This window comes from Solea solea, chromosome 11 (assembly GCF_958295425.1).
Source record: "Solea solea chromosome 11, fSolSol10.1, whole genome shotgun sequence".
Taxonomy (NCBI): domain Eukaryota; kingdom Metazoa; phylum Chordata; class Actinopteri; order Pleuronectiformes; family Soleidae; genus Solea; species Solea solea.
In genome coordinates, this window is record NC_081144.1 from 17,144,967 (window position 1) to 17,158,154 (window position 13,188).

A 13,188-nucleotide genomic window follows, 5' to 3' on the forward strand; every position below is an offset into this window, starting at 1 on the left:
ACTTTGTGTCTACATGTGTGCATTTGTGTGTGTGTGGGCGCGCATGTAATGATCACACAAGACAGGATCTGGTTTTAAAAACTCTTTCAGTAACTCTATTTCTGTATTAATGTACAACCGTTGAAAATTACAGCAATTTTTTTATTATTTTTTCCTTTTTTTCTCTTTTTTTTTTAAATGATCTATCTATCAACAACCATTTTCCAGAAGAAAAATGTGAACAACGTGAGCAGAAAGAGGAGAGAAGAGAGCAAAAATAAAGTGAAAGGGATTAAGGTAAAGAAAGAGAGGAGAGCATGAGATGGGGGGATGGAGACAAACAGGTGACGTTTTTTTCTGCAGCGGAGTGTTTGCGCACGTGTTGATATGTGCATGCTGCGTCAGTGTCAGTGGGTGGTGCTGTAGTGTGTGTGAAAGACTAAGCTTGCACTTGCTGCTTCAACACAACTTCATCATCTAATCAAAAGGAGGTGTTTCTGTAGACACTCGAGACTCACACTAGTTTTGATCTACTACTATTAGCTGAACAAGTTCAAGCACCAGTATGAGACTATAAAGAGACAAGAATTTGAGTATTTCAGTAGTTTTATGTAGGTAACAATGACTAGCTGCTATTTACCAAGGGGAAGGTGTACTTATTATGAAACAGTGGCGACAAAAATCTGAAATAATTGCCGTGTTAACACACATTCGTCTTTGTCTATAACATGTTGCATATATGACAATACAGCATATGTAAGAAAATACTGGATTTTGTTTTTCAAAATAATAATGTGGTGACCATTTTTCACAACAAACACACCATGGTCACGTCTACTGAGAATTTTACACTGCCATGCTGAGTTGCATCTGTCAGCTGATGAAAAGTTTGAATCAAAGCAGAATGAGAGCAGTGGAATTCCTGTGTTTGGAAAGTTCAGAACATTAGTTTGGTATGTGTTCAGACAGATTGATTAAGTATGACAGTGCCTGCTAGTCACTATTGTCTATATAAAACCACTAAAGATCTGCAATCAGCACCGTCTCTTTAAAGAAAAAAATAAATTCCCTTTCCCAATACTTCATTCGCTAAAAGCTTCTGCATACTCCGCATTTTTATGTCTCCAATTGCTTCTCTCTTCATTCATTATTCCAGCATCACAGGGATAATGTTGGAGAATAACAGCTCACTCATACTCTCTTAACAGACAATGTTTTAGCTGCTCATAATAAATGCTTATGTGAATCAAAAGCAAGCCCTCCGTTTTAGAAACGCAATCTTTTGACCTTTACGATCAGAACTGAAAACCAATGGTGAAGAAACCATGATGAATGTGATGCTCTGGGGACAAAACATGAAAACGAGGTGCAGATGAGGGTGACGGGAGGAAGGGAAGCTACTATCGTGCCTTTTTGTGACCCTGCAGCATAACAGGAGGGAGAGAAGAGAGCAAATGAGCAAGTGTAAAGAAGCAAAAGGAGGAGCGAGTACAACTGCACCAAATTATAGTCATGGAAAGAAGCAAAAGTTGGGAGGGCGAGGAAGGAGGAAAAAAAGGAAAGAGGAAAGGGAGGAAAGGAAGGAAGGAAGGAGATGCTGGTGCTTCGCAGTCACGATGGAGCCTCAGGTGTCATGAAAATCCTTCAGCAGCGTGCGTCGCCTCTGCTCAGCAATGTGCATTTGATTCTCCAAATCCTGAAATAGACAAATTATTTTTCACTGTAGGTCAACAATTAGTTTGTGAATATTCTATATTTTTTTTTTTTTTTTAAATTGTCAACAAACCCCCTGAAACAGTTGGGCTAACTAGTCTGTGCCACAGAACTCTGCAATCAAATTAGTCAGAACTATGCAAATGATAGTTTATTTGGTTGTAAATAATAATTCATAAAGAAACAATTACTTTGTAAGATATTTTGTTGGTCCACAGACATTACAGGAGCACCATGCCAACACTTACTATCCACTATCATCTGTGACAGCAAAACAGTGTAATAAAATTTTATGAAGCTTTGATTATTGAATCGATTTAGCCAAATATTTATTGACTTTAAATGTATTGGAACTGCTGCCCAATAACATAACTTCCCAAAGATCTGTGTTGTACTTTCAAAACAATAGGCAAATCACAGAATCTGTTCTTACAAAAACAGAATCCCCAGAACATACATTTCTGCAGTTGTCTTCTTCCCCCTCTTCCCTTGAGTTTGTGTTTGAAGTGAAAAATTCTCCCATAATGCATTATGCCGTCATACCCCTCTGTCACTGGCGCTGAGCTCCCCCTCGCCTCCCACCACTCCTCTCTCGTAGGTGTCAGCTCGCTCCACCTTCCATGACAGGTTTTCAATCTCTGCTTCCAGCTGAGCCTGCTGATACTCGAACTGCAGAGCACAAACACAAGACAATCAGACAAAAAGGTAAGAAAAAAAAAAAGAAGATAAAAGCTAAATCTAGATGATATCAGTCTGAATAGTCACTACGTTGTTATTTTAACAATATTTGTTCTGCTATAACAATCAATCAGAGAGAGGAGTTTGTCTCACCAGTTTTTTGCGTGGGCCAGACTCCATGTAGTAGGCATATGGATACGTATACTGCAGTGTGTAGCGGCACTGGAAACATTAAGACAAACATATTATACTAAAAAAAACAAGTCAAGACTACTTTAAAGTGCTTCATTTCTGAAATCCTCCAAATAGGACAAAAAAGTTAACCTGATAAAAATGTGTACTTTTGTACTGTACAATGAGGTGTCAAAAATATGAAGACAAATAATTAACATTTTATAATAGTTATGATGGTGATAAGCTTTCACATTGTGCACTTTGTTAGCAGCAAACCCATCAGTCTCACAGTTCTTTTCTTACTGACTTACTGACAGATTTGAAGTCAAATTTAAATGAACTTCATGGTATCATTATATTGAGGTTCAATCCAGAAATGTTTTGTTTCATAATAATGTAGTGGAGCCATTTTCACCTCCCACTCTCTTTGACTAAGTGAGTAAATAAGTACCTTAGCCAGTAGCTTTGCAGCATTATGCAGATACTGCCAGTCAATCCAGGTTCCCAGGTTGTTCATCACTCTCTCTTGGATTTTCTCCTGGATTCTCTGGTACGTCTGAGCCTCTAGCTGAAGAGACTTGTTGTGATTCTCCCACTTGTGAGGGGAAAAAAAGGAAAAGGAAGGAATTTGTCAAATCAGTCTTGCTTGAATTTCATCCAGGAAGTGCATGTTTTTGCTACTTGAATGTTGTTAGGATAACATATTGACGAGAACACAAGAAAGTCCTTACCCTCTCAAAGTAGAAGAGGTATTTCTTGAGGGCCTCTCTAGCCTGAGCCTGCTGGCTTTGGTTGACTATATCAGGGTTTTCTTTGTAGCGGCTGCACTCGTAGTATTCACTGCCATGAGTCTTCCAGTCACCGAGACACATCCAGCAGAAGTCTGACAGGAGACACAACACAAAGTTATGGACCCAGCTACAAACAAATGACACAACATTCACAGTGACTCTTGTTCAAGAAACAATTTTTATTCAAGGGCTGGAGGGTCAGGTAAAGTCCTGACCTTTCATTCTAACCACGTGTTTTCTTCCACTTCTTTAAGTTTAGTGAGTCTATTTTTAATGTGATGTATTAGGTCACCAGGAAAACTCATCACTGAACAACACATTAATGCTTCACTGGCTGCTACAGGAGGTATGAAACCGTGAGACACACTTCTTACCGTGTTTGCACTTGGAGCATTGCTGAAACACAGACAAAGGAAGTCAAATTAGTAAAATTAGAAAATAAACATTTAAGACACATTTGATTTGTTTTGCATCACATGCATCTGCGCAATATCATAGCCCATGATTTCTGAAAATATACTATTCCAACTAGTGATATCAGCACAAAAACTGTTGAGGAATATTTAGATAATTTGGCCCTGTGACTTTTTTCCACCATCTATTTTTGTAAAATGCTGCCACACTGCTGATGTCTTTGACATGGATGTTAGAGCAGGACTGACTGTAACCTAAAATAAGAAGCTCAAAATTAAATAAAACCACCAGATGTTCTTTAATCTATCTGTCTCGAGTGGGTTGGGCTAATCCAAAATACTGAAAACAAGGGGGGTGTTCTCTGTAGACACGCTGTTACCTGTGAAACCATTAGCACTTTGTACTGTCCTCCTGATGAAATCAAATTAACCATATACTGTATGAAATTAACACAGCAAAAAGTCGACCAACTAGAATTTCAGTCGAGCCAGAACGTATCGACTCATAAATCGACCAGTCGACTGGGACTTTACAGCCCTAAAATATACGTGGGACCAGTTCAAATCACCAAAACAACCAACATTTCCTGAAACATTCAGTGGCTCAGTCTCATGACCTATCCTTTCACCATATTTGATGCAGATGACAAGTATAACAGCAGCAACAAAACAGGGAACATGTATCTGTCTAAAAGTTCGCCAAGTTTCAAAATATTAAAGAAGAGGCCTTGCGCTGTCGGATATTTATAGCATTTCCTGTGTTCTGGGAAAGTGTGATCTTTTTCAGCTCTGACTCACCATGTGATTACAGCCTCCATTCTTCTCAATGCAGATGTTGCACTTAGGACACTAGAGGAGAAACACATCATTTCAATCTATTGCACAAGTATAATTGCATTAAAATATGATTACAGCAGTATTGGCAGAAATAGTATATGTTTTTGATTGTGCGAGAATTTGTTTGGCAATGTGAAAAGGAGTTACAGTATCTTTATTGGGGTGTGTGTGTGTGTGTGTGTGTGTGTTAACTTTTAGATTCATCATACATCTTTAGTGTGTGCGCTGATGTAGTTGGCTGTCTCGGAATCGTCGGCACATTTAGTCAGCCATTTTCGGATTGTTGCACAGTCTGTTGGTGCATGGTACATCTGACGGCATTTAAAACTGAAAGAAGAGTCAGAGTAATACAGAAGTTATTACATTTACATCCCATAATAAACTCAGGTGTCCTATCGCCAAGTAAAAATCTGTCACGCAAATATGCAACAGTATAAAATCTAACACATTTGAATACAAGAGCTTGCAGCACATAATTTGTAGAAGGATTTTGAATCATTTTGCAACATGGGTTTCAAACTGTTAATCTGGCTCACACATGAAGATTATCTGCATGAGGTGTGTGTTTGTGAGCGTCTCCTACCAGAAGACTTCACTGCAGCGGCTACACTGCACCCTGCGTGCCCGAGGCTCCTGCACCTTGATGACGATGGGACAGTCTGCGCCCGGACACAACTGCAACTGGAAGTGACTCTGTGGGTCCAAGAGACACCAGGAAATTTGAGGTGAATTAGATTACGCAAAAATTATGTAAAAAAAACCTGACATATGTATATTTGTCCATCCTGGTGTAGAAGTAAGTTGGCGTGTTGTGAGGATTATTTAAAAAGGGACATTTAGAGGTACTACATACATTGGATTCAGATGATGAAGAACAAGGCCTAAGTGAGGTTTTCTCACACCCTCTCCATATACCTCTGACATCTCACTTGCTATACATGCACATCTGATGCAGACACACCGACACAGGATTTGAGCAAACAGTCAGCACACATACGCAGAAGCACACACCTCAACGTAGTCTCTGAAGAGGTAGCGTCTATATTTGTCCTTCAGCTCCTCTCCTGGTAGCAGTGGCAGGACAAAGTCTTCAGGCATCTGCAGGGAACAGTCTTGAGCCATACATGAGATACCTACAAAAACACACACACACACACACACACACCATATTTTAATATATAGAGTCCAGAATCACAACGAAACACCACCATGTACAATTCAAGCCCTACAAAAGCTGCGACTTAGAAAGTTTAAATGTAGTTGTGAGGGTTTACGGATTAAGTGTGACCCAGAAAGTGGATCAGTCATGGACGTGTCCTTCGTACAGCTGACATACTTATCAGGCTCTGAAGGACTCTGGCACATGGAGTGAGTTTTTTGAGAGACTGTTAACATGCACAGGGGCACACAATGTTACTGTTGACACATAAATAGATAATAGATATGCACTTGTGGCACACTCTGGATAAGGATGGTCTGGTCACCAGATGGAGTCATCAAATCCTCATATTACACCTCTAGTATCTACAAAGTCACAAGCTTCTAGTGAAATTAAAAATACAAACATGTTAACACCTACAACTAAGAACATGTGCACACAAAGATCCAGTCAGGATGTAAACAAATTTCTGTGGCTGAGAGGAGTGGTAGTTGTGAGAGAAACCCAAACCCTGCTGTTCTGACAGGAAAACAGTGGCTGAAATTAACATTACAGTAGATCAGAGGCTAAAACTCATGAATCTCAGAATGGACAAACACACTCTGTGTCACACACACAAGCAGACACTTGGATCAAAGTGTGGCTCACCCACTCCAATACCAGCTTTGATGGCTACACACACACACACACTTACCCACTCCCATGCCATCTTTGACCAGTACAGTGCAGTGCTGCTCCCAGCATGCTTTACAGAAGGAGTGCTGACATGGCAGTGCCAACAGAGAGTCTCTCCGTACAACCTGTAGACACACGCCACAGTGGAGGGACTGATGGGCCTAAAACACACAAATCATGAGCACTTCAGCAAAAACCCCACATTGTAGAGCGAGTGAATAAGCAGCCACAAGGAACCAACAAATGTAGATTGCAGTCTAATTTTACCCAGTGAACTATGTCTTCAAAGATTTTATGACTTAATTTTGGCTTTAATAGAGCAGTGCATCAAAAACAAGGTTAGCTAAGCTATAATAAATATCTGTCCTGAAAATACATGGACGATTATTAAAGCTAAAATCAAAGAAAGCATTCCATATTTGCCATCAAATTCACATACAAGTCCTGATTAATGGCTTCTGTTACTCACAGTGACTGATCTGCAGGTGCTGCTGGGCTGGACCAGAGCATCTGCCAACAGCAGAGATGAGTTGGACTTATATCTGTGGATACATAAACAGAACCAGGGGTCATAAAAAGGATGAGAATGAAGAATAAAAGGTCACACATGAGAAAATAATCAATGAGTAAATACAAGAGGGGATACATAAGGGCAAAGAGACTGAGATGACGGAAGCACAACAAAAAAGTGAAAGGAAAGAGAAACAATGGAATGTGAATTCAAGAAGCAGAGAATGGGTGATTAGAAACAAAGAATTGAATAATAAAAGTAAGGTAGGCAGGATCATGGATGGAAAGAGGACACATACCTGTCTACTATTTTTGAAACCTGCCAGTGTAAATGCACCAGGATCAGTTTTGCTACAGCTGGCAAAACCTGAGAGAGACAGAACAAAGTCAGAGGGAAGATTACTCAATCTGCTGCAAATGCTTTTACACAACAATCACAACAAACATTTTAACAACACGGCTTTTCCTCTTGAGTTCAAATGAAAATTTAGCTAAGGATTAATTCTAGTATTAACTGGTTCATCCATTAAATTTAACATCATGTACTGATAACGCTCTAAACCAATCATGTTCAAAGGAAAATACATGAAGGGGGTCTGTATTTTTATTTTTTTATCTTGTAGACGGTCCTTGACTGAAAGAAAAATGAGAACACCTGGCCTAGACACTGGGACACCATGTCCTGTTTCCTACTATCTTGACAGAGCCCTACTATTAATCAGATTAACAAAACTTTCCTCTGTTGCTACCTTGTAGACTTCTGCTGATATTCCATTTGAAAAAGCTTTGCAAGAAGGACAGAGGGATTTTATTACTATTCTCTGCACAGTAGTTGTTTTATAAGTGTTATAAATGTAATCAAACCCCTTTTACATACTTACACGATCATCTGTTGACAGAGGCAGAAAAATATGTGAGTCTGTTATCACTACTCATGGAGAGTAGGAGTTGAACTAGTGACACTAAGAGGGTAACCACATAAGATGACATTATTCTTATTACCACTTAAGTGCAGGGGTGTCAAACTCAATAAAAGTGGGGGGCCGAAATTAAAAACCATGTCCAAGTCGAGGGCCAGATGAACAAAAAGTTTAGAAAAAATGATTTTTCCATTACCATCTATCTTGCCTGATTTCCTCTGCTGTATTTCAGTGGAACAGCACATCCAGGCCTGTAGTCACATGCAATCTTAGCCAATAATTTGCAGAACTCAATCATTTTATGAGATGTATGAAGCTAAAAGAGAGGCTCCGTGTTTTCAAATTCCAAATTTCATTTGTTTATTTATTTATTTTGCTGGTCAGGTAACTTGATATGTTTGGTACAAAATCCGTGACCCAATGGGGGGGAAAAAAAGCAGGAAAGACATAACATATTATCTCTCGAGGGGCCGAGTACAATTGCATGGTGGGCCAGATGTGGCCCGTGGACCTCGAGTTTGACACCTGTGACTTAGGGCAATAGCCAAATAACAGCCAAAAGCCTGTCTGAAATGAGTTAGCTGTAAACTGCTTTGCTCGTGGTCACATAAAATATAGTGTGGCTTCTAAGAACACAATTAAAATGCAAAGTCTGTCTCAAAGGTTGTGTGATAGTGCCACTGATCAATTTATCTGATTTTAAGACATGCTGTCAACACCTCGTTTCTTGTTGATTTCAAATTAAGCTTTTGCAAATTCTACAATGATAACACCACGTGCGGCATTAGAAAGGTCCAGCTTTGCTCACCTTCAGTGCAGCAGCCACAGTGTTAACCTCCTCTATCAGCACCCTTTGACTCTCTTTATAGGTAAGACAGGTGAATAGGTACTCCTCTGGGTCGAAGGAGTCAGCTCCCTGTTGTTCCACATCACTGGCCACACCCTCATAGTAGCGTGCAATATCACTCTGGTCCTCTTCATCTCCTCCATCATCTTCATCATCCTCTTCTTCAGAGTTCACCCCAAAGTCTTCCTCATTGCTGTCCGACGCCTGGCTGTTCATGTCCACAGACATCCAGTCGACTGAATCAATCACCCAAACAGGTAGACAGCCCGCCCACCTGTCGGATCTAAGTGGCCTGGTTGGCTGAAATGGCTTGTTTTAAAGCCCCACCTTCTCACTTCTCCCTGCCCAACTCTCCACCAGCTTGTGTCGCTCCTCAGGGTCACTCTGCCTTCACGTCTGCCTGAGGCGCGTAATAAGCGCACTCAGCAGCAGCGGAAGAAACAGAAGAAGTCACACTCCCCGTCACTCATTGGGAAAGCTGGTAAATCTAAGGATAGGAGGAGAGGGGAAAAAAAAAAATCACACATAATGCATAAAATAAATATACAAATGCACAAAACGTCTACTGAGAAGACTGACTCAAGTACATGTGATAAGTGTGAGCTGATCTTCCTCCAGGTCACAAAAGTAGACAAAAACTATTTACACAAACGAACAAATATAGTCCTTGTTGTACTAATTGAACACACCCATTAAACACTACCATTGCTGGTGGGAAAAGTAGGTGCGCCCATGAATTTAATAACTGGCTGAACCTCTTTGGCAGCAATAACTTCCAACAAGTGTAGCTGCACAATGCTCAGGAGGAGTTCCGGACCTTTCATCCAGCAGAGATGATTCAGTTCAGCCATACAGAAGACTGGCCTGAGTGACTCTTTAACAGAAGACATTTCAACTGGTCACAGAAGGAAAGAGGCAGGTGAAGATACATTAATGCCACTCAGTTACATCGAAAAGGCCCAGTTATTACATATCCTTTCCAGCAGTGCTTTTCCTTATGTGATATGTGTTATTTTTCATATAGTCAGCACAAATCATGATGCTTCCCTCCATGCTACTTCACCATTGTGGTGACATTACTATGATCGAGAGAATTTGCTTGAAATGGACACCATACTCCACTTTTGAAAACGGGTCGTTCATCCATTTGCTTCTGGTACCAAACAAGCATTTTCCCCAAATAAAGAATGTGAGTTGCAGTTTGAGGCTATTCCATTGCACAACAATGTTTCATTTACAGTAGTGCCTATACTTTCTGTTATATAAACACTGGTCTATCTTTATTTTAAGCACTAGTTTTAAATTTAACTTAATAAAAACTTCATTAAACAGCTCAACTGGAGTTAACTTGATAGCAAACCAGCCTGCAACTCTAAAGAAAGATATGGGACTAAACAGCCTGTCTCATTTGGGGTTAAAAGCTAAAAACAAGCATGCAAAGCAAAGCCAGCAAAAACCCTGATTAACACATCTTTTGAGTCACAATTATGGAGGTGAAATTTCCATGTTGATAATTTCTAAAATACTTCAAGGTGTCATTTTGAAACAACTACAATCAAAACGGATCCTAATTTAACAACTGTTAATCTCATGAAATAGGAGAGTGTATTGATACTGTAGGAAACAGAGTTGCTCTCTTGGGCTGGGTATCGAACTTTGTGTGGTATTGATCGAAAATCCTCTGTGATGTAATATCAAAAGACTTCCAATACCAAGATACCTAAAGAGTAAATCGAATCAGTGTCATTGAGCCAATAAGTAGCATGCGGCACGCTATGACCAAGAGCTAACAGTACTTGTGATTGGCTATCTTGATACATGCAGGGAGACAAGAGCAGGGATGGAGCTCACCCCCAAAGTTAAAGTGACTGAGAGTGAGTGTGTGCCCATGTTGTGTTTTGAGAGGCTGCCACTTCTTTAATGAAGGAAGTTCAAGAAAACCTAAGTTCACAGAATAAATATGAGAACATCCTCCTTCAAATAAGTCTCTTGTAAAGAGAAAAAGAAAATCTGCTGAGGACAGCAGCACCAGCTCCACTGGTTTAGATAAGTTATTTTACTGTGCTGTTATGATTAATAATACAGGTCATTCACCCCCAACCCAATTTGAAATTTCACATTGTTAGTTTACTTGATAACTCCAACACTTACACAAGCAGACTAATGACCCTCATTCCCATCTTGAATCAGGTGAAACTAACCTGAAACTGGGTCAGGGGGTGAACAACCTCTAGACAGGTAACCAGCCCGGGGTTTTCAGTGAGACCTGAAGACGCCTCTTAGAGGAGAGGTAAACTGTTTTAATTATACTTAAGCAAATCCAGTTGCCCTTTTAAAGATTTGGGTGGATAGTTCCGTCAACTTATCCAGTTGGGTTGGATGGCATAACAGCTAAGCCAACCTTTTCTTCTCTTTACATGAACCTCTGCTGACTCTAATGTAAAGGGAAAGACGTCAAATAATCAATTTGCACTGACAGAAAAGGGGAAAAATTACAGTAATAAGGGAAGACAAGGGCCACCAGTCATTCATTTGATGGTTGCTTGCTTTTTTATGTTTAAGTGCAAAGGTACTCAGGCACTCAAACAACACTCTGAATTGTTTGTTTAAGAGCCTGTAAAAATATCATGCAACTGAAAATATACATGTTTATATTTTGCTGAAACTAATTTAATAACAATGGTATCGAACACAATATTGTTCAGGAATAGGTATAAAAGTCCTGGTATCATTATGTATCAAAACATTTAATCAATACCCAGCCCAAGCACTCTCAGAGTGCTTTTCCTCGTTACTGTAACATTTGTTCTCTATTGCCCAGCCACTTGGAAGAACATTTGCATTCCTTTCCATCTAGATTAAACATCGTGGAGGTTTTCTCACATTGATGTGCACCAGTGTCATGCCAAATGTTGTGTCCTTTTCAGAATGAATTTCTTCTTGAGTCTCAGTGCAACATTGGGGTACTGAGGACTGGTGCTTGTCTTTGCTTCTCTCCAGGTCACTTTATACTCGCACAACTTTCAATAAGAAGTGCACTCTAAAGATGACACAACCCCTGACTTACTCAGGTGTATTACTATGTTATTTGTAATGACTGTGATCGGCAGATACAGGATCATAGTTGGTTCCTGGCAACGGGTTTAAAATGACTTCGCAAATGTCCACCTGGATATAAAATAAAAGTTTGGCAGGGGAAAGCCTAGCCCCTGAGCCAGCCCAGCAACACACGAATGCTTGCGTTCCGCCCGGTGCAGGCTAAAAATAGGCAGCTAAGTGGGTGACACACATTTTGCTAGGCTAATGTGTCACAGCAACTCAAGGCAGGTTTAACAATGTGTTCCGTGGGGTGGAATGAAAGTGGTTCGCGGTGAGATAAGCCATCATAGAAAAACCGGCGTGATTGTTGCTGGATATTTGCACCGAAGCCGAAAACAACGGCAGTGAAGTCAAATCCAAAGAGCGACTAGCTAAGTCACTGTTAGCCAGATTAGCTTCCTGGCTAACACGCTCACAGTAGTTCAGCAGCGAAGTAACGGTATGCCGACCTTACGAGTGACTGGTTAAACAGTGACATGATTCAAGATTAGATTAACATATGCCTTTGAAACCAAAATAAAATGTTATCCAATAAGAATGATTTAAAGCATCATAACTACATAGGTAAACTACCCCCTGTATCGCTCCCTCACGCTATGCCTCCGCCTCTCATCCACTCAAATCCGGGGATTGAGATGTAAACAAGGCCCTCTAGAGCTCGGGAGTAAACCAACACATTTCGACAACCGCGGCGTCAATTTACACCGGTGGTGTTTACCTCTCAGGGCAGCGTCGGCTCAACCCGCGGTGACAGTCCGAAGTGGTTTTGATGCTGTGGGAAACCCCAAAGAGTGTGTTCGCATTGATGGTAGGCGGAAGATACACGGTTACAGGGGTGCTTATCTATGACGTCACATCCGCTACTCTCTCACCAAAATTAAAGTGCATATCAAGTGTTTACATATTATATACCCAACACATTTAGAAGTATCATACACTCAATCAATTACAGGGCTTGACAAGGAAATTAATTGACATTTACCATATTTAGATGAAAAAGAGTAACTGTTATAGCTGAAATTGTTTGAACACCAAAACTGTATTGTTTCTTTACTGTCTCCATGAACCTCATGCAAATAGGTTTTATAAACATTACTTACTACATTGATTGAGTACATGTCTGATATAATAGTACCTCCTGAATTTCCATTTTTAAATACATTTTCTGTCCTATCTCCTTTATGAGAGGCCACATTGTGTTGACATAATTATCATAATACTGATTAGAAAATTGTGGTTCTCAAAATATTAAACTTCTTTCTTTCTTTCCACAGAGAGTATAAAATATTGATAGGACAGTTATAATTTGGAGAATATATGTGCCTACAACTCTCTTAAAAAGAAGCATTGACCATACAGCAATTTAAGAAAAATGGTTTTAAGTTTTTAAATT

General features: G+C 40.0%; 1 protein-coding gene across 1 annotated transcript; it reads right to left on the reverse strand.

Moving 5' to 3' along the window:
• Positions 1 to 69: 69 nt before the first annotated feature.
• arih2 (ariadne homolog 2 (Drosophila)) lies at positions 70 to 12,667 on the reverse strand. Its single transcript, XM_058643513.1, has 15 exons — positions 12,514 to 12,667; positions 8,658 to 9,183; positions 7,229 to 7,296; positions 6,889 to 6,961; positions 6,439 to 6,580; positions 5,597 to 5,718; positions 5,169 to 5,278; positions 4,795 to 4,912; positions 4,547 to 4,597; positions 3,710 to 3,731; positions 3,276 to 3,427; positions 2,996 to 3,139; positions 2,524 to 2,592; positions 2,236 to 2,361; positions 70 to 1,675 (listed from the first exon to the last, which is right to left on the reverse strand). Exons 2-15 carry the CDS (start codon positions 8,922 to 8,924, stop codon positions 1,604 to 1,606), a joined length of 1,536 nt encoding a protein of 511 aa, XP_058499496.1. The 5' UTR covers positions 8,925 to 9,183; positions 12,514 to 12,667; the 3' UTR covers positions 70 to 1,603.
• Between the last annotated feature and the right edge of the window lie 521 nt (positions 12,668 to 13,188).

What these genes read in the sequence shown, in the direction of transcription:
- arih2 (XM_058643513.1), bottom strand. Translation starts at nt 8,924, where the DNA reads ATGTCTGTGGACATGAACAGCCAGGCGTCGGACAGCAATGAGGAAGAC. An exon ending in ATGGAGGCTGTAATCACATG is followed by an intron (nt 3,732 to 4,546) that starts GTGAGTCAGAGC and finishes TCTGTGTTTCAG; the next exon opens with CAATGCTCCAAGTGCAAACA. An exon ending in ATGCTCCAAGTGCAAACACG is followed by an intron (nt 3,428 to 3,709) that starts GTAAGAAGTGTG and finishes GTCTCCTGTCAG; the next exon opens with ACTTCTGCTGGATGTGTCTC.